The 21,991-nt window shown below is 42.1% G+C and overlaps 1 protein-coding gene across 1 annotated transcript in view; it reads left to right on the top strand.

Moving 5' to 3' along the window:
* The first annotated feature begins 1,587 nt into the window (after positions 1-1,587).
* Positions 1,588-21,991, top strand: part of LOC110524583 (BMP/retinoic acid-inducible neural-specific protein 3) — a 56,956-nt gene continuing 36,552 nt past the window's right edge. Inside the window, exons 1-2 of the mRNA XM_036978426.2 lie at positions 1,588-2,383; positions 18,190-18,723. Of these exons, the coding sequence (XP_036834321.1) occupies positions 18,512-18,723 (212 nt within the window). The 5' untranslated portion in view covers positions 1,588-2,383; positions 18,190-18,511. The remainder of the gene's footprint in view (positions 2,384-18,189; positions 18,724-21,991) is intronic.

Genomic DNA, 21,991 nt, shown 5'->3' with positions numbered 1-21,991 from the left:
GTTATTCGTTGAGGCTTATTTACAGGAAGTTCAGCCCCATGGACAGCTCCCATACCATATCACTGACAAAACTCTGACCATGTACGAATAGCCGTACTTGCGCTCTAAATAGGCATTTTGGGTATGCAAAAATGTACCGTTTTATGGTATGTGGAATTGTTTTAATTGAATTTGCTGTAAATGGCAGGATGTCATAGTCATTTGGCTTTTCATCTAGTGGAATTCACTACTTGCTTTAGATGCATTTCCAGGCTGCCTCATGAACGTCTGACTTCAGATGCAGATCATGCAAGTTAGCAAACAAGTATGCTATTCAGATGGTTATCTTCTACAACATCCCAGATGTTATCGGATGATTGATTATCAGTCAGGCAAGGTAGAATATCACAAATAGAGCTAGATAAAGCCAGAATAATAATATACTTGTTGAGCATAGCTACAGCCATCAGTCTTTTTGTGTGTTTTTATGATCTTCACTCACTCACTCACTGCTAAGTTGTTCAAGGTCCGGACAGTGTATAGCTAGCGATCTGCTACAGGTTTTTTTTTTGCGAGCATGCACGCGCATCAGTCGAACGTGATACTTCATTGTAAACAAAAAAAATGCATATATTGAGAAAGTATTGTCTTTTCTGACCCATGTGTGTTTGACAACAGCTGATAATCAGATCAGGTGAAGGGCTGTAGAAAAATGAACGAATGGCAGGAAACAACGCAGTTGCGAATTAGATTAAGCATTATTAAAGTGAGTCTAGCGAGTTGATGTGTTGCTTACTTCATTTTTACGGAACGGTACTTTCTAAATAGTATGTAGTATTAGTGCACAGTATGTCGTTTTAGTAGTAGGCAAAACGAACTTTGAACATGGCCACTCACTTTGGCTTCTTTCTTTCTTTCTACCACCACAACCACAGAGCTGACCATATTGGATTGATGGGAGCAGTAAGATGGAATCCTCTGCATCACTTTTCCAGTCACGCATAGATCCGTGAATAGGCCTACTTCAGGGAAGCAGGAAGGGTTATTCACTGAGGTTTTGGAGTTTTGGTCCCTTAGCTTAGGTTAGAAACTAAACACATGATCACTGATATCATAAATTATGATTATTGTGTCTCAATGTACGCCTTCATGTTCACTGTTAGATGCCAGCATTCATTCATTTTATGGAGTCTCAGCTGGTGACTCTGTTATCTGCCTTTGCAGTGCTGTGACGCATTCTTATGCACATATATATGGGGGCTGAAGACAGGGAGAAGAGATTCAGGCACTGAACCATCCTACACACTCCCCTCCCGTCCCCTACTCAGACAGACAGAGCTAAGTCAGACAGGTATGAAGACTAAACTAATGGCGCAGAGACTGCATTAGCCTACAGATATTTATTTTGGCGAGATATATTAGCCTCCTCAAATGTATTAATCTGCCCTCCAGAGAGACATCAAATTAATTATAGATCCAAAAAGTCACGAACAAATAAAACATCAAATATCTCCAGACATAAATCCAGGAATCCATAATCTGTAAGCAATTTCCCATATCCTGGCCATTGCATATCAGTGGTGCCTGCGTCAAAGCTGTCTCCAAAGCACTTGTTATCATTCCTGACACGTCAGCGGTCTTAAGTATAGGCTATCCTCCTTTTGCAGCTATTACAGAGGGCTTCTTGTGTTTTAAACATGTGACTGAGTGGGAGAGGGGGCAAATGGATAGAGAGCTAAAGAAGCCCGTGTCTGGTGCTTGCCAGCGCCCACCTATTGAAATGTGTGTCCCCCACTCTGTCGCCGCTGCGGAGTAGGCGGGTCAAGCAGAGCGCGGTGATGGCGCGGACTTTATAAAGGAATATTTAACCACCGGCCAGAGGCACTTAAACATCCCGTGAAGCATTACCGAACTGCATTCCGCCGCATCTACCCTCCTGTCAGTCGCCCGCTGGTGTTTCTGTAACGGGAGGCTCGCACGCGTTCCCACATCAAGAAGCACATTTGCGAGTTCTCTCTCTCTACTCCTCTTTCTTTACCCCGCACTCTCGGTCGATGCTTTCATTTTTTAAAGTAATTATCCCTTGAAAGGCCAAAGCCTTTGCTTAACATTGTCCCTTTGCACCATAATGAAAAGCGTTTTGCTTCGAACTTCCTCAGTGGGCTGGAGCGATAGGAAGGATTGCTGAGGCGCAGAGCAGCCCCGACTCTCGCCGAATCGTTTCCCCTCTATCTCTCTTTGGATGTTGTGGAGTTTGTTGGTCTTGTCCAAGTGTGAACTAATTCACTCCGATCAACGTGAAATTAGGTTTTCAACAATGTTGGCAGTTCTAGGGACATATTCGCTGATTCAGCAACATATTTGAAGATGCTGAATTGAACTTTGTCCAATGTTCTGAATCGCGGTGAGTCGAGATATCTATCTTTTATAATACATTTTGTTTGTAAGCCTCAATGGAGCATGTTTTTTGTTGTGTAGTGGTTTGCATTCTCCTGAAGTTGCATGGACACTGTCACACAATGCAGGGACATATTGGGTATAACTGAATGCCAGAGGTAGCCTATATAAAACAGCTGTGTAAACCCAGGTGAAACCTACATATGACATACTCTCATACCTGTCTCTCACTTTCTGAAACTCTCTCTCTCACGCACACACACACACACACACACACACACACACACACACACACACACACACACACACACACACAATATAAACATATATCTTTCTCTCCCCATTTCCCCCTTCCTCCCTCCCCTTTTTTCCCATTGTCACCGTGACACCCAGTCTGTATTCCTGAGGGTGGTATGGGCTTGCCAACAGAGCAGAGCAGAGCTGGGGTTCAGATCTGTAATGCTGATGTGCTGTGAGCAGATCTGCCAAGCCAAGTGCCAGCCAGTCAGTCAAGTAGAACCAGCAGCTTCCAGCCATCCACAAACAATTTTCCCTCTGATTTCATAATTATACATTTCACCCTCGAGCCTCTTAAAGGCTTGGGAAATGGGAATCAAGGCAGGTTTTGAAAGCAGGAAAGGATGTCATGAAAAGCCTGTATGCCCGAACCAGACTGTACAAAGTTGCTCCTAAGTCAAAATGGAATATCTTGGGTTTGTTAAATTGAATGAACTCAGTAACCCACAACGACATAACGTCAGCCGTTTGTACTACATTTGAATAGAGGCTACATTTGAATAGAGGCTTTTGTGTTTTTTATGGAGTTAGAGTATTTTAATTTAATGAAATGGTTTATAGAGTACTTTTGATCCCTTACAGAAAATTATACTAAATCTAAATACTGTATACTTCATGCTGTTGCATATCTAGCATCTCCTACTCCTGACTTGATGTAACATAAATCCATGTTCGGTAAACATACCAAAATAATAGACAGTCACTATATCTAGCAATGGTCTGCAAGTGTTGTTTCAATGGACTTTGAATGATTTAGTTTATCTATGCCTTTGGAGAGGCTATGACAAAATCTGGACTTGGTGGACTTTGATGAGTCATCTCTTGAGATATTGTAGAGATATATCTATAATAGAGATGTATGGATGTATCTGGTTAAGGCACCATTGGGTAAGCTTATGAAGGCTGTGGTTTACCACTATAATAGGAGTGAGTGAGTACTGCCATAGTCTGTGAGTCTCTCACGTAAGCCGTTAGCTCAGGAAGCCCGAGAGCCAAAACCCTGGAGGAGTGTGTGTGTGCGTGCTTGAAAGAGTGTACGTGTGAGTATAAGTGTTCATATAACGTCTCCAAAAGACGCATGCCCAGCTCCCTAAAATGAAATGAGCAAAGGTTTCAATCTCTTGATCCTTTGTGTAGGCCTTGGAGAAATGTATCTCCAGAGACTGCATGCATAGTGAGTCCATTGCCACGGGCAGAATGAAGAGCTGAATGCTGCATTCATGTCCTGTGGTATATTGTGAGAGTGTTTGGTGGCCCAGCTGTACCCCATCAACATGAAATACTGGCTCTGTCTGACTATGTCCTCACTGCTGTATAGAGGTCTTGGCTGCAGCAGAATAGAAACAACACAGACTGGAGACTGAGAGCATACCAAAGCACACACCAATACATACACACATTCACAAACACCTTATCACACAAAGACACTGATAAGTGCAGACATGCATGCACAGTCACATGCTGGCTCACATGCACACACACACACAATGATACATGCACACACATATGCTCGCTCACGTGCACACACATGCACACATTCACTTTCACACAAAGCAACGTGCACTTACACATGCACACACACTCATTCAATCACTCAAACACTCTCACACACACACACACACACACACACACACACACACACACACACACACACACACACACACACACACACACACACACACACACACACACACACACACACACACACACACACACACACTATCTGTCTTCTGGTCTTCTTTGCTCACACACAGACATGTACACAATTGGTGTGCACCTTTATGTACTGTACACTGACAGCAACCAATAGCTCTCACTCCCTATCGCTCTCTCTCTCTACCCTTCTCCCTATATCCCCTCTCTCTCCCTATATCTCCCTCTCCATTCTTAACCTGTCTCCCACACACGCACACGCAGGCACACACACACGCATACACACGCATACACACGCATACACACACACACACACACACACACACACACACACACACACACACACACACACACACACACACACACACACACACACACACACACGACACAAACACAAACACAAACCATCAATAACTGCTGCGGCTTTCTCAATGGCCTATTTATCTGCTCCTACTGTGAGATGTGGACATAGATCAGATGAGACAGGAGTCAGTGAGATGCCCTCGTGTTCAAACGACTGTGACGCTTCAATGGGGCCTCTTCCTTAAAGGATCAACATAGTCTTTAAGATAGAGGAAGGGCCTGCTGCTATCAAGCACCCATATTAATGAATGAGTCACACATGGAACACTGCTGCAGCAATTTTATCCCATCAAATATTAATAGGGGAGACAGAAGAAAAGAGAGAAATATTGACAAGAAAAAAGAGAGAGAATTGAAGAGACTTAAAGAAAGAGATATAAGGGAAGAGAGAGAGAGAGTGGACAAACAGGCAGCAGTCAGGCACGTCTTGGGGCTTTGTGGTGAATACCCACCGCCCATTATTTTATGATAATGAGCAAACTGGTGAATCGCTGGTGCAGCGGCCCTGATTCGGAACTGAGTCTGACGGATAGAAAGAGAGGAGAGAGAATGAAAGAAAGGAGAACATATAAGAAAAGATGAGGAAGAGAAAGAAAGAGAGGAAAAGAAAAAGAAGGACAATAAAGAAGACGTGAAGGAAGGAGACAATTGGAGGGAAGAGGAAAAGGGGAGAGAAGAGAGTTAAAGAGAGCTGAGCAGGTCACAGAGAGATAGGCTGACTGATTAGGGCATTAAAAAAAGATACTTCCAGGAACGCTTGATAATTGAAAAAATTTGAAGCAAGGCAGTGGTGGAACATATCCTGTGGACTCATACACAGTCACAAACCTCCCCTCAATAAGACAAACACAATCATATTAGAAATGAGTGAGAAAGACAAGCTGCATGTGTTCTTCAAAACAATGTCATTATTGGTATCTAAAAAAATGTCATGACCTCTCTCTGTCTATCTCTTGCCCTTCTTCTTCCTCTCCTCTCCTCTCCTCTCCTCTCCTCTCCTCTCATCTCCTCTCCTCTCCTCTTTATTACTCTCTCCTCACACACACACACTAGCTCAGGTACCATAAAGGGAATACCTGTTAGACAGTTTTCTCTTTACTATTTACAGCTATTAACTCAGCAGAAATAATGCTCTTTATTCAGGAGGCACCTTTTGGGCATGCTTGTACCTGGACACTCGTTTTCAGAAGAGGCCTATGTGTGCTTTACTCAGATTTATAACGGCTTTTGCTCACTCCGCCTCCCAATGATATGTAGCCAAATAAAAATGTACAAGTGAGAACTTTACGAGCTGGATAGCCATAATTAAGACTCGTTTTTTACCATTGCTTTCCCAGAACTGACTAGCGAAGTGGGCTTTTTATGTAGTTTTTTTATTCAACAAGGAAAGGAAAAGTACTCTACTTCACTGAACCCACCACACACACACACACACACACACACACACACACACACACACACACACACACTCCGCTAATTGATTAGATACAATTCAAATCTTTAATCCCCCACACTAGGTTTGTGGCGATCACAAAATTTCGTCAACCGGTGATTGTCAAGCAAATCATTGTCTGTCTCACGGTAATTGACCGTTAATTAGCATAAACACATTTAGCATCTCCTGGCTTCCACACCTACAAGCTGTTGGATTTTGGATTAAACTTGAAACATTGCTATCCTAGAGACATGATACATCAGAAGTAACACTATAGTATCTGAGGGGTGATAGAGAATGGTTTTAACATCAGAAGTTAATGGTTATATGTAGGAGCCAGATGGCTTTGGAATGTGCTGGGTGGACGGGAGGAACTCACAGGATTGCTATAGGGGATACGGATGGACATCTGTGGATTAGGCAAATGAGGGGTTGAGGTCAGGTCAGATCCCCTTAAGTGTGAAATGATGGTTTATTACCCTATTACTTAATCTTCCTGTCTAACCATCAAATATGTAAGGATTGGAGAGAAGGAGGAGTGCCTAAATTGGAGTATATATACTTGTGTTGGTGGAAACATGTTTTGTCTGAATGCAGCTGTATTGACCCTCTAGGCAGAATAAACTTGGTTAAGCTTTCATCATATCTGTTGAGCTTTTTACAATGAGAATAAGAACCTAACAAGCCATTGTAAAAAGTATAATAAATCCATATAATATAGCCTACATCTTCACAATAAATCCATTATTTATTTTAGACAGGTCTAAAGAAGCATGATATGAAGAAAATGTAGTCTATTTCAGAAGAAAAGAATAGCATACTCTGAGTTGTCTTTATGTTAGGTCCTGATGTGGTTATGCCAAATGGCTGTGGCTACACAAGTTCATTTATCAGACAAGATTTGCTTATAATTCCGTGGCATTATTTTATATTATTTTAAATTATGAAGAATACAATTGAACCAAGCTGAATAAAATATCAATACTTTCTCCAAACGATTTGAGGGAGTGAGCACATGCAGCTATTCTATGTTGAGCTGTTAACAAATAAATAGTTACTCCTATATGCTTAATATAGAGCTATTAATGTAACTTTAATTGTTCTAAAACGTTGGGTTATATGTTTTGATTTCTAATACATTGATGATGAGACTGATGATTTTAAAAAGTTGTTTGAAAGGCATGAGATCTGCTTTGTACACTGCTCAAAAAAATAAAGGGAACACTAAAATAACACATCCTAGATCTGAATGAATGAAATATTCTTATTAAATAATTTTTTCATTACATAGTTGAATGTGCTGACAACAAAATCACACAAAAATGATCAATGGAAATCAAATTTATCAACCCATAGAGGTCTGGATTTGTAGTGACACTCAAAATTAAAGTGGAAAACCACACTACAGGCTGATCCAACTTTGATGTAAAGTCCTTAAAACAAGTCAAAATGAGGCGCAGTAGTGTGTGTGGCCTCCACGTGCCTGTATGACCTCCCTACAACGCCTGGGCATGCTCCTGATGAGGTGGCGGATGGTCTCCTGAGGGATCTCCTCCCAGACCTGGACTAAAGCATCCGCCAACTCCTGGACAGTCTGTGGTGTAACGTGGCGTTGGTGGATGGAGCGAGACATGATGTCCCAGATGTGCTCAATTGGATTCAGGTCTGGGGAATGGGCGGGCCAGTCCATAGCATCAATGCCTTCCTCTTGCAGGAACTGCTGACACACTCCAGCCACATGAGGTCTAGCATTGTCTTGCATTAGGAGGAACCCAGGGCCAACCGCACCAGCATATAGTCTCACAAGGGGTCTGAGGATCTCATCTCGGTACCTAATGGCAGTCAGGCTACCTCTGGCGAGCACATGGAGGGCTGTGCGGCCACCCAAAGAAATGCCACCCCAGACCATGACTGACCCATCGCCAAACCGGTCATGCTGGAGGATGTTGCAGGCAGCAGAACGTTCTCCACGGCGTCTCCAGACTGTCACGTCTGTCACATGTGCTCAGTGTAAACCTGCTTTCATCTGTGAAGAGCACAGGGCGCCAGTGGCGAATTTGCCAATCTTGGTGTTCTCTGGCAAATGCCAAACGTCCTGCACGGTGTTGGGCTGTAAGCACAACCTCCACCTGTGGACGTCGGGCCCTCATACCACCCTCATTGAGTCTGTTTCTGACCGTTTGAGCAGACACATGCACATTTGTGGCCGGCTGGAGGTCATTTTGCAGGGCTCTGGCAGTGCTCCTCCTTGTCCTCCTTGCTCAAAGGCGGAGGTAGCGGTCCTGCTGCTGGGTTGTTGCACTCCTACGGCCTCCTCCATGTCTCCTGATGTACTGGCCTGTCTCCTGGTAGCGCCTCCATGCTCTGGACACTACGCTGACAGACACAGCAAACCTTCTTGCCACAGCTCGCATTGATATGCCATCCTGGATGAGCTGCACTACCTGAGCCACTTGTGTGGGTTGTAGACTCCGTCTCATGCTACCACTAGAGTGAAAGCACCGCCAGCATTCAAAAGTGACCAAAACATCAGCCAGGAAGCATAGGAACAGAGAAGTGGTCTGTGGTTATCACCTGCAGAACCACTCCTTTATTGGGGGGGGGTCTTGCTAATTGCCTATAATTGCCACCTGTTGTCTATTCCATTTGCACAGCAGCATGTGACATTTATTGTCAATCAGTGTTGCTTCCTAAGTGGACAGTTTGATTTCACAGAAGTGTGATTGACTTGGAGTTACATTGTGTTGTTTAAGTGTTCCCTTTATTTTTTTTGAGCAGTGTATTTTGCGCAGGCTGTACACACTCCAATAGTCTCTCATTCACAATTTGATAAGCACTTGATAATGCCTCAAATTTTATGACGTCATACCCTTTGTGACCGTAAGACACCCTAAAATAATCCATGCCTTTTACAGCCCGGAGTAGTGCATTTTGCCCTTCTCCTAAGTGTGCTGTGCTGTGTCTCTCACTCACGGCTCTGCGTCACGTGATCAGGTCTTTCTCACAGGCTACTTTTCGTCAGCCAACAAGATCAGTAGGCCTAACGAAGAGAAAAAGCACTAGCCTATGTCAATCTACTATCCCCCGTAGTACAATAGTCGACCTATTATATTCTGTGCGAGAAATAAATATGCCAAACATAGTCTGGGACAGTTGTGGGATGCGGTAGATCCCAAGTGAATACAACCTCTAGCATCAAACATTTTTGTATGCAATGTGACTGACGAAACAGATTAAAATGTTTATCTTAAAATGTTGATAAACTATTAGGCTATTTCTTCACATTATAAGCTCATCAATGCACACATGGTAGTAGGCTATAAGTATGAATGTTCCATTAGTGGAAAACACCATTATCAAAAGTGACTGGAAATGTAATTTTGAATGTAACACTTTAATTATAAAGGTGCATTTTTATGGTGAAAATGATCTTCCCCCTACTGGAAACTCACACGCTGCTACACAGTTAGGCTCTACACCCCTTGTAAAACGGATTCATGTTTAGCTTTAAGAAGTTATTTGGCCACTTTAATTGTGATACAAACCTTATTAAAACATATAGGCCCATGGGTTAGGGCCTAGGCCATAGGCCTATATGTTCTAATAAAGTTTGTATGGCTACATGAGGTGTGCGACTATGATTCGAATAAGTCACAAAAAAAGGCTTTGTTTCTTATGCTGGGCATCATTCACAAGTAAGAATATATAATTCACAAGTGATAGGCTAATATTGTTACCCGTCAGACTATTCTTGATTTAATCTTGTCTTTACATATACTAAGTAATATATGTGTGACATTTGTTTGGATATAGAATGGACCATTATCATGCACCTGTATCGAAACAGGGGCAGCGTAAAAAAAACACATGTAATCTATGCACATAAATCGAGAATGGAGGACGTTTTTCCTAGTTGGTTATTTTCATGCTAGCCAGGTATGCTATGCTCCTGATGTAAATATAAGCAATGTGCTTAATATTAGGAATGTTGAGAAATAAATATAGTAGGCCAAGTCTATAGAAAGCTGATAGAGGCCATCACTCTGTTTTCCCCCGCAATTGCATAGCCTATAGAAATGTTGCGCAACATGAGCTCATGGGCTCTCATGAAGTGTTTGATTAGATTTTTGAATACATTTGCATTGATGTCAGAGTGATTAGAGGGACAATGAAGTGCAGTTAAGTCAATGCTCATTTCAAATTGATTGGGGGCGGGAAGAACAGGGAAACTGTACATTTTCACTACAATGAAATTGTTTGTTTTCCTTTTGCACTGAACTGTTTCAAACAGAAAGATGATTCAGCCTGTGATGCGTAACACAAATTAGAGTACCGACCATCATAAAGTAGCTTCACATGTTTGTTCAGTTCATTTATTATTCCTTCCAAGCAGTCAATAACTTGCTGTAGTCCATGCTAGTTTACATAGCATCCACTAGCTAACATGCTGCTCTGATTACATACTGTATTACACCGCTGCCAGGAAGTCATCTATCGTCCCCTAAAGCATCAATCTGTACTCAAACAGTCCATTACTCAAAGTGACAGCCAGATTAGAAATTATATTTAATTCTGTCTACCACCCCCTGACACTGTCTGCCACTGTTTCAAACACCCCAACCGAATCTCTCTACCTTCTCATATTGGTTTTGAAATGTTTTCAATGGGATATCTTCTCTATGATGCTTTCCCCACCCCCTACTAGTCATTTGCATAACATAGAAGCTCTTCTTTGTGTGTTTACGTGTAAGACAGTCGACTACAGGCGAGGAGCTGTGGACATGCAGACATAATATAATTTCCCCCCTGGCACCTGTATGAAAGTTATTGTTGACAGTTGTACCGTGGGAGGGGAGATACTGTATGTGGGTTAATTAGGGCCAAAAACCTTGTTAGTCAGCACTGAGGGGAAGATGTAAAGTTTATCACTTCCTGTTTCCACACTTTGAAGATGCTTTTGGGGATGGCTCGCAGACTAGTTTCAAAGTGCACCAGTTACAAATTGGATCCTGTTGATGAACTTCTAATGAAACTCTTTTAATCAACACCTACCACCCTGATCTCCCCCTTCCTCGTCTTCACCCTCCCCCTTCCTTCCATCTCTCCTTCCCTCCCTCCCTCTGCCTTCAAATGTATTCAAGGCTGGGAGATAGCAAAAAGTGAAAGCCATTCCGCACATTAGCATAGTTGCAGTGCCAGCGAAGGGAAGGTGCATCATCTGTATGGCTCCGGTGTCCTAATGGGTATAGTGGCTGAACAGATGTTCTGAGACACACTGCTCTCTCTCTTCTCCCTCACTCACCCAACACCTACCCACCCACTCTCTCCCCAATCTCTCTCTCCCCCTATCTCTCTCTCTCTCTCTCTCACTCTCTCTCTCCCCCTATCTCTCTCTCTCTCTCTCTCTCTCTCACTCCTCTGTCCCCTCTGAATGCGGCTGGTGGAATGCTTTAGACAGATTAGGTTGGGGAGTTCCCAAATCTTATCAAGCGTACAACAGTACAGTATATCCTCTAAGCCGTGGAGGGAGAGAATATCTAACCACTGCGGTAGGGCTGACACTGTGAAGTAAACATGGCAGAGTCTCTGGATGTAAGTTAAGTGTCTGTCAACAAGACAGGTACATTAGAGACAGACTTTAGACCTTTAGTAGTAATAGTAGTAATAGTAGTAGTAGTAGTAGTTGTACACACTCTGACTGAATTGATCAGCAATCATGCACAGCAGTAAAAAACAATTTTTATTAACAAAATATACAATTCTATATTTGTTTTTTGATGGTTTGAGTTTGCTCAGCATTTATTCTGACAGTTTTAGACAGAACAGGACAACAGGATTAAAAAAAACAAATAATACTGGTACAATAATAGTAGAATAATAATAGTAACTACATTACCCTACTAATGTCTTCACTTTCTTTGTGCATGCAGCATAGTTTGCTAGTACATAGTGCTGTAAGCCTTGAAATGGGGCCAGGATGGTTGATTCTATAGCTCTTTGACCAATTTAGATGTTACATTGAGATGATTGTCCTAAATCTTTGCTAAATAATCAATATTGATTATTAATAATACCATTCATTGACAATCTCAGAACATTTCTCAAAGAGGTCACATTTGATCTCTTTCCTTTATGTACGCTCTAGTGCCCTCAAACTCAACTCTGGACGTCGAAGCCAGTTACACAGAATTATTTTATTGTTCCACTTTAATCAGGGTCTGATTTAGACCTGGGACACCAGGTGTGTGTAATTATCAGGTATAACAGAAAACCAGCAGGCTCCGGACCTCATAGGGTAAGAGTTGAGCACCCCTGCTCTCGTGTCTATACAGTCACCTGTTGAGGAATGAGGCACTGGTAATTCCAGGACTGGAGTCATGTCTTGTGAGATATTGTCAGGTTTTCTGAATAGGTGACTTTAAAGGAATTCCACAATCTTCCACAATGACCTCTGACCTCTTTGGTAACCTACTGAAGATAAGTTGGGTTTTTCCTATGGATCTATGACAGATCACTCTTCATCTAGAATGGCTGATATTAGGTGTTGCTTAATGAATATAGCCAGCCATTATGCCGAATGGCGGCCATAAAAACAGTACAGAGTTTAAAGCAGATGGGCTTTTATTAATCTGAATTGCCATTTGATATAAACTACTTCTGGATCATAATGCCTAAAATATCTGCAGTTCCAAACCCATACGGTTCCTTTGTGAAATAAACAGAACCTTGTCATATAGATGCAATATAAATGACAGATTACAATCTGTGTATTTTTATTCACTTATGGAAACCTTGTAGGTTGGGTTCCATCACAAATGTTGTTGAATAGAAAGTTTGAATAATGAATGGTGTGTCGGGTGACAAGGCTGAGGTGATTCTGCATCGGGTCGGTCACAGACTGTAGATTGCCCTACAGAATGTGTGTATGTGGAGCACAACCTAAAGTCGGCCACATTAGGGATTTGTGTGTAAGGAAGGTTGTTTATGGTTGAAAGCTAATGCATGTTTTTATTTTGTCAAGGATCAAGTGATGTTTATAACCATGGTGTAGACCTTTCCTACAGTCAATGACCAACAACTCCCTCTTTGGCCTAATTGGTAGAATGTCGTTTTTTTTCATAATTTCGTAATTAATAAAGATATATTTTTTAAACACGACAAAAATCCAGTGTTTCTATGTCATACAGTTTTGTTATATTTCAGTATTTTGTGATGTACAGTACCAGTCAAAAGTTTGGACATACCTATTGATTCAAGGATTTTTCTTTAGTTTTACTGTTTTCTACATTGTAGAATAATAGTGAAGACATCAAAACTATAAAATAACACATAAGGAATCATGTGGTAACCAAAAAAGTGTTAAACAAATCCAAATATATTTATTATTTGAGATTCTTTGAAGTAGCCACCCTTTCCCTTGATGACAGCTTTGTACACTCTTGGCATTCTCTGAAACCAGCTTCACCTGGAATGCTTTTCCAACAGTCTTGAAGGAGTTCCCACATATGCTGAGCACTTGTTGGCTGCTTTTCCTTCACTCTGCGGTCCAAATCATTCCAAACCATCTCAATTGGGTTGAGGTTGGGTGATTGTGGAGGCCAGGTCATCTGATGCAGAACTCCATCACTTTCCTTCTTGATCAAATAGCCCTTACACAGCCTGGAGGTGTGTTGGGTCATTGTCCTGTTGAAAAACAAATTATACACCATCCCATCTGGTTTGTGCTATCGCTGCAGAATGCTGTGGTAGCCATGGCGGTTAAATATTCCTTGAATTCTAAATAAATCACTGACAGTGTCACCAGCAAAGCACCCCCACACCACCACACCTCCTCCTCTATGCTTCATGGTGGGAATCACACATGAAGAGATCATCCGTTCACCTACTCTGCTTCTCACAAAGACACAAATCTCAAATTTGGACTCATAAGACCAAAGGACAGCTTTACACCAGTCTAATATCCATTGCTTGTGTTTCTTGGCCCAAGCAAGTCTCTTCTTCTCATTGGTTTCCTTTAGTGGTGTTTTCTTTGCAGCAATTTGACTATGAAGACCAGATTCACGCAGTCTCCTCTGAACAGTTGATGAGATGTGATTGCTACTTGAACTCTGCGAAGCATTTATTTGGGATGCAATTTCTGAGGCTGGTAACTCTAATGAACTTATCCTTTACGGCGGTCCTCATGAGAGCCAGTTTCATCATGACTTGATGGTTTTTGCAACTGCACTTGAAGAAACGTTCTTGAAATCTTCCGGATTGACTGACCTTCATGTCTTCAAGTAATGATGGACTGTCGTTTCTCTTTGCTTATTTGAGCTGTTCTTTCCATAATATTTTCTTGGTCTTTTACCAAATAGGGCTATCTTCTGTATACCTTGTCACAACACTACTGATTGTCTCAAATGCGTTAAGAAGGAAATAAATTACACAAATGAACTTTTAACAAGGCACACCTGTTAATTGAAATGCATTCCAGGTGACGACCCCATGAAGCTGGTTGAGAGAATGTCAAGATTGTGCAAACCTGTCATCAAGGCAAAAGGTGGCTACTTTGAAGAATTTGTTTAACACTTTTTTGGTTACTTCCATATGTATTATTTCATAGTTTTGCTGTCTTCACTATTATTCTACAATGTAGAAAAGAGTACAAATAAAGAAAGACCCTGGAATGATTAGGTTTGTCCAAACTTTTGACTGGTACTGTATAGAAAAGTGTGACGTTGGAATGCAAACTCAAAATGTAATACATTTCAACTATATATCTGACATGGTACAGGTGTCTTCTTTTTTTAAACCCCTAACCATGTGTGTGAGGTGTATACTTTTACTTCAAAGTATATTTGTGTAAGATTACCAAGAATCTCTCTGTGCGACCCTGATTTAGAACATTGTAGTATTCAGTATGAATATGTAAAAGAAAATTGATGCCCAATGAAAAAACACAAATCATATGGAATTGAGTTTTGCTGTGAGTGATTGGAGAGCAGCAATTGTCTACATATATACCTTTCGTCATTTAGTAATTACTGACTAACTATAATACAGTGTAAAATTATTACTCTCATTATCTGTATGTTTTCTTTCCTGACACTTAGCAATGCCATCTACTATTGGATAGGTATTCTACATTCCTTTCTATACTCTGAAAGACCTACACGGCTCATTATGTATTTTATAGCCTTTCTTCTGTACCTTTTCTTCCATCAATTGCACTCTTTTCACCCAGAGGACCCGTCCCCCCGTCTCTTGCCTAACATACACACACCCCCATCACTGGCCTTTGTGTGGTGGCTTCACACCGGCCTGGGTTAAAGATGGTCCACAATGTGTCACGGCTGTTGAGGAGGAGGACCAAGGTGCAGCGTGGTGAGAGTACATATTCTTTATTTAAGATGACGCCGACAAAAACAATAAACACTACAAACAAACCGTGAAGCTAAAGGCAATGTGCCCTAAACAAAGTCAACATCCCACATAGAAAGGGGGGAAAACGGGCTACCTAAGTATGGTTCCCAATCAGAGACAACAATAGACAGCTGTCCCTGATTGAGAACCATACCCGGCCAAAACATAGAAATACAAAAATCATAGATAACAAAACATAGAATGCTCACCCCAAATCACACCCTGACCAAACCAAATAGAGACATAAAAAGGCTCTAAGGTCAGGGCGTGACACAATGTGTACAATCATATTTGAGTTCAGTCACAAGAGCCCTTGTTCTCTCTCCTACTGCTGGTAATAATGAGCGTGCCTTTCACTTTAAAACCACAGCCTAGGCCACGGCAATCTATATGTTATATTCACGCACGGCTTTGCTCGTATCTCAAAGAAAGGCGATTTAATAACGACTTTTGATGAAAATGTAAAGTTTGTGTTTTCACGTATGCACAAATGTGATCCAGTAATGCCCTTCTCAAGTGGGAATGGTGTGCACCTGATATAATTCAGGCAGATAATAACAACAATCTGGTTAGTCGTGTTGTGTCTGATAATGTGATTATAGAGCTGGTGATGTCTGAATCTGTAGACACATATATATTTTTATACACTGGACTTTTACATTAAGCAGGTAGAAGTAGAAGAGGGTAAACTGAGAGAGAGGGAGAGAGAAGAAAAAGAATGAGAGAGAGGGAGAGAGAGAGTTTTCCTTCCTGCATTAGCGTTTGTTTGGCCCCATGCCTGTGGGGTGATAGGATTAAAGTTTTCTTTAAACATGACCCCTGTCCTCTATTCTGATATTAACAGGATAGACAGTCCCCTCGCTGCAAGCCAAGGTCACTTTTAAACCATGTTTACAGAAACCCATGCAAACCCTAGGTCTATGTGCTGCCTAGAGGTCCAGTAGATAGTGTAGTTGTTGCCTGAAAATGGTGTTGATACAACACCACAAAATGAAAATTGTTGTAGCTGGAAAACGATCTCACTGTTTAACATTAACAACAGCAACAAAAACAAAGTTAAAAGGGAATTACTGAGGATTGCCATGGTTGGATAGCTTCGTAGCCCCCCTACCTCCCTCACCATCTCTATCACACTATGTGGAACACCACTGTGCTGAAATGAACTGCGCTCCATTGTTTGCTCCCTGCTGTGTACTCAGATCCAAACCCCCCCGCCCCCAACACACACACACACACACACACACACACACACACACACACACACAGACTTGCATACATAGACACACATGCACGCACTCATGCACACAAGCCCACAAACACACACCTCATCAATATGCATGGCCATGCACGGATGTCTGCACTGAGGAATTAAATGTCATGCAGCAAAACCAGAGCATTTGAATCTGGTGTAATCACAGGAAAAAGCATTGTGAACCAGATAAAGCCTGTGTTTGCATCAGTGAGGGATATCCACTTATCTGTGAATTAACACCCAGTCTGCAGTTCATTATGGCCACACACACACACACACACACACACACACACACACACACACACACACACACACACACACACACACACACACACACACACACACACACACACACACACACACACACACACACACACAGAGGGTCAGAAAGAGCAAGGCTTTTGAGTGGCATACAGAATGAATGACAGTGACTCATCTAATAAAACCACCAGCACATTTATTCATGGCAGTCCATATTCTCTCTCTGTGGGGTCAAACATCAGTCATTAACCTCTGTCTCGCTCTCTTTTCCTTTAACTCTCAAACTACCTCACCCTTTCCCTTTCTTTATCACTGTCTCTCTCTCTATCTGCCTCTTTCCCACACTCTCTATGCATCTGTTTCTCTCTTTCTTCCTTTCTCTCTCAAACTACCTCACCCTCTCCCTTTCTCTCTCTCCATCTCTCTTTCTTTCTCCCACACTATATCTCTCTCTCGCTCTCTTTTCCTTTAACTCTCAAACTACCTCACCATTTCCCTTTCTTTATCACTGTCTCTCTCTCTATCTGCCTCTTTCCCACACTCTCAATGCATCTGTTTCTCTCTTTCTTCCTTTCTCTCTCAGACTACCTCACCCTCTCTCTTTCTCTCTCTCCATCTCTCTTTCTTTCTCCCACACTATCTCTCTCTCTCGCTCTCTCTATCTTTCTCTCTCCATCTCTCTCTTTCTCCCACTCTCTCACACATCTCCTAGCACCTGCCCCCACGTCTACCCCCCGGCGTCTTGCGGTATTGTTTTGAATAATGATTTCTGAAACCCTCCCACACACATGGTCACATGGCTGAGTTCACTTGACAGATTGTCATCAGAATAAAGTAATGGGATTTTTTTTAAACCAAGCATCTGGTTTGGTCCCAGCTGCAGGGGAGAGATTGACAACCCTTAGAAGGGAGATGTTGAGTAATGGGAGGCTCGGACTAGAGGTGGAATAGAAGTGTAATGTCAAAACAGATGACTAGTGACTTACTCCATAATAGCTAAAGAGATCAGAGTTCTGATTGTTTGATGTGTAAAATACAAAAGCATTTTTTACTTGTCAGTATGGGATCTCTTAAAAGATGAAGGTGCCTGATGATTATAAGAACAGTACATTCTCAAGTGGCAATTATTTACGTCTTTCTCTCCCAGGTGCTCCAGTGGATGTGAGGGAATGCAGATTCCCCGGTCATCCCAGAGGAGGAGTGAGCTCGCGTGTAGGAACCCCTTCCACTACTGATCCCATTCCTCCACCACTCCCCCTTCCCTCCACCCACCCCTCTCACCCTCAATCCCTCCCTCAATCCCTCCCTCCACCCCTCCCTCCCTCCACTTCCCCCTCCCTCCACCCCTCCCTTCTTTCCTCCCTCCACCCCTACCTCCTTCCACCCCTCCCTTCCTTCCTCCCTCCACCCCTACCTCCCTCCACCCCTCCCTCACTCCCTCCCTCCTTCCCTTGCTCCCTCAATCTCTGATGGCTCTATGGGGCTTCCTCAGTGTCAGCCTGCACTGCTGGGTCTGGCTCTGGGCCGGGGCCCCTATCTCGACCAGCTTGCCCCACGACCGCCCCGGAGGGCCCCTGGACTGGCTGCTGTCCGACAAGGGCCCCTTCCACCACTCCCAGGAGTACACAGACTTCGTTGAGAGGAACCGGCAGGGCTTCTCCACCCGCTACAAGATATACCGGTGAGTTGCATAGCAGGGCTTGTACATGGGGCAGTGTTTCCCAAACTCAGTCCTCAGGCCCTAACACTACACAGCTTGTTCAAATGATCCAAGCTTGATGATTAGTTGATTATTTGAATCAGCTGTGTAGTGCTAGGGCAAAAACCAAGGAGTCCCGAGGACTACATTTAGGAAACCCTGACGTAGGGGCGGTTTACAGGTAAACAGGTGAGTCTCATAGCAGTGTTCTCTTCAGAGATATACAGGAGAGTCAGACCACAGGTAGTCTAGATTAGGTATAGGGAGAATCAATAGTTAGATGGACAGATTAGACTACCTACCAACGTGTTAGTACACCAAAGCAGGCTGAATGTTATATCCACTATCAAATTGCTAAAGCACGTTCAGTGTCATGTGGGGTTTAAAGTCGTGAAGTAAATACCACTGGAAGGAAAGCCTTGAAAAGAGATGTGAAAAGTTCTCACCTCACCCCATCTAGGATAGTCTAGTAGTGGAAACTTTATTGAATTATTGGAACTGCAAGTAAGTCAACTAAGGTAATGGCCTTCGAGGAGAAGAGAAGGGAAAAACTTACATTTTTGTGGTTATATCTTAATCCATGCATCTACTATTGTAGCTGTTTTGTATCTACAGTATTCACCTAGGCACCTACATAATATAGCTATTGTTGGTAAATAGTACAGTTAAATTATTTGAGTGTATCAAGGTAATTACAAGCAAATGGCCATATGCATATTCTGATATCTGTTCAGGAAAAATATGTTGATTACTGTAGTGTAGGGGGAAAAACGAATGATTTGTCATAACGTTGAACACATTTCCACATATTGGCTCGTGATATAAAATGAGTGGAAAGTGTGTCATATATCCTGTCCGTTGTGAGTTGGAAAGGTATTGAACACGGACCGGGAAACCGCAGACGGGACTCTGACATCTATGGATTTGTGCTGGGTGTTTTATGGGCTAAGGTGATCTGCTTCCCGCGTTAAAGCGTTTTAATATTTCTCCTCCGGCTAGTGCAGGCCCATCACAGCTCTCGGGACTGAGCTTCATTGGCGGTAAGATTAATAGTCTTATCATGTGGCCAAGTGATTAGTGGGCTCTTAATAGTTATTACTCTGCATTATCACACCATCCCCTGAGAGTCTACTGTCAGCTGCAAGGTTGTGTCTGAGGCGCGCTAGATTACAACCAACCCTTGATTAACAGTAATATTATTAAAGCCCTTTCGTTGGCTGGTAGAAATGCTGAGCACTGTGTTTTATGTCGACTGTGTTTTTTTTCTTTCATAATCCAGGTTTCCATCCAACCTTTTAACGTGAGTAAAGTATATGTCATGACAGGCCTGATGGAAACAGTCGGTAAACCTTCTAAATGTCTACAAAACAAAATACACTTGACAAGGTGGGATCTTTTTGTGGTTGTAAAATTAATGATGCGCAAATATTTCTATAATAACCGATGTAAATTTGGAGCCCCGCAATGATATGGTGTTATGTTTTGTGGTCCTACCACTACGACTCCGGAAATAATGCATTGTATTCGTCTACAGTCGAAATACGTTATGATGAACTTCACAGGGTGGTGAAATTGCACGGTGACGGGCTTGATGCAACTTTCCAATAAATATCGAGGGTCTTATTCTGTTGACTTGATGTTCGATGCTTAATAATCTTGATTTTGTCCGTAATAGGGATCTCGCAGACAGAATCTGCGCACTGTCTGCGAGCTGTTGGCAAGAGCGCACATGCAAATACCAGAGTGGGGACATTCTTTATAACGCAACATGTTTGGTGATAAGACAATCAGTCTACTTTTTTATCGGTACATAAAAACGCAAAAGTAATTGATGTCATCGTCATTTTTTCATTTTGATGGAAACATATTATCTCTGGTGGGAAAATTTGCATATTTTTTTTATGCAGGTTTTAGAATATCACAAATTGGATGTAAACATAGCAAATTACTAATTGGTATTAATCGACCAGACAAAATTTGTGCTGAGATGACAACTGCTAATTGGGACATCATAGACAGATAATCACTTGATTATATTTCTATGGGGGAATATAGGGATAATTCAAGGTAATTGTATCTGTTACAGACTTTGGTCTCTTAACAGTATCTTACATAAGGACTGCATCAAGTTATACAATGTTCCCTTAAAATCAACAGCTTTAATGGTACAAGGTGACTGCCTACTGGGAACAGATGTCAACTCAATGTCTATTCCACATTGGTTCAACCTAATTCCATTGAAATGACAAGAAAACAACATTGATTCAACCAGTGTGTGCCCAGGAGGAAACTATACTGCAGGTTTTTACAGTAGGAGGAAAGGTGGTAAATTAATCCAGCGTGCCTTTTGTTGTCAAACAGATTGTTAGTGATATATGTTCTCATCCCTCAAACTTCCCCAGGTGATCTCAACACATCAACAATGGTTCCCAGTGGCAAAAGTACTATCTATAAAAAGCTATCACATAGAATATAATCCTGTAGAATTGCTTTGTCAGACAACTTTGGTTTTACTGTGGCATTGTGTGGTGGTCATTTTGTATTAAAGTGCATGCAGGTGGTACTAATTGTCTCTGTCTCTGTTAATATCAGAAGTTATTGTGGTGTACTCACATGCATATATCTAATATGTCCACTCTGTTGCCAATTCCCAGTGACAGCGGCATAGCCAAACAGTCTACCACACAGTTTGTTTGTTTAAAATGACCTCTCATATCTGACAATCTATTCCCTATTCCATAACACATAATTTCACAGCAAAACAGACATGCAGAGATGGAAAGTGACATTATTTGCTCCTGCAGAGTTTTGGATTTCTGCTAAATTCTCATAATCTTCACTGACAGAGAGAAGATGAATTACCGCAAGTGGGTGCTTCTAGTTACAGTGGCTGTGTGTTACTATGCCATCATTGCAGTAATGAAATTGCACCATCTCATCCCTCTTTCAATTTTCCACCTCTCTTCTTGATTGAATTTGAAAGAATTTTAATGGGTCCTCCAACAGGAAATGGAGGCTGTTTTCCTGTTTGTGGAATCACTCATTGTTTTGGCGAATGCAACAGCTTTTCCCTCAGTCAACATGCGTAGAGACGGGGTTCCGCTGCGCCACCAGTCCTAGGCAACCATTGCCAAGTGACAGTTGCCGTAGACAGCAGGGTGTAGGAAATTGTAGGCTACACTTGTGTATTTTTTGACATTTTGCATTTCAGAAACGTAAGTGAGTGTTGGCACCAAATCGCATAGAGAAG

Source organism: Oncorhynchus mykiss, chromosome 5, assembly GCF_057628025.1.
Source record: "Oncorhynchus mykiss isolate SJ-2025 chromosome 5, ASM5762802v1, whole genome shotgun sequence".
Lineage (NCBI taxonomy): Eukaryota > Metazoa > Chordata > Actinopteri > Salmoniformes > Salmonidae > Oncorhynchus > Oncorhynchus mykiss.
This window is presented reverse-complemented; position numbering and strand designations above follow the sequence as displayed.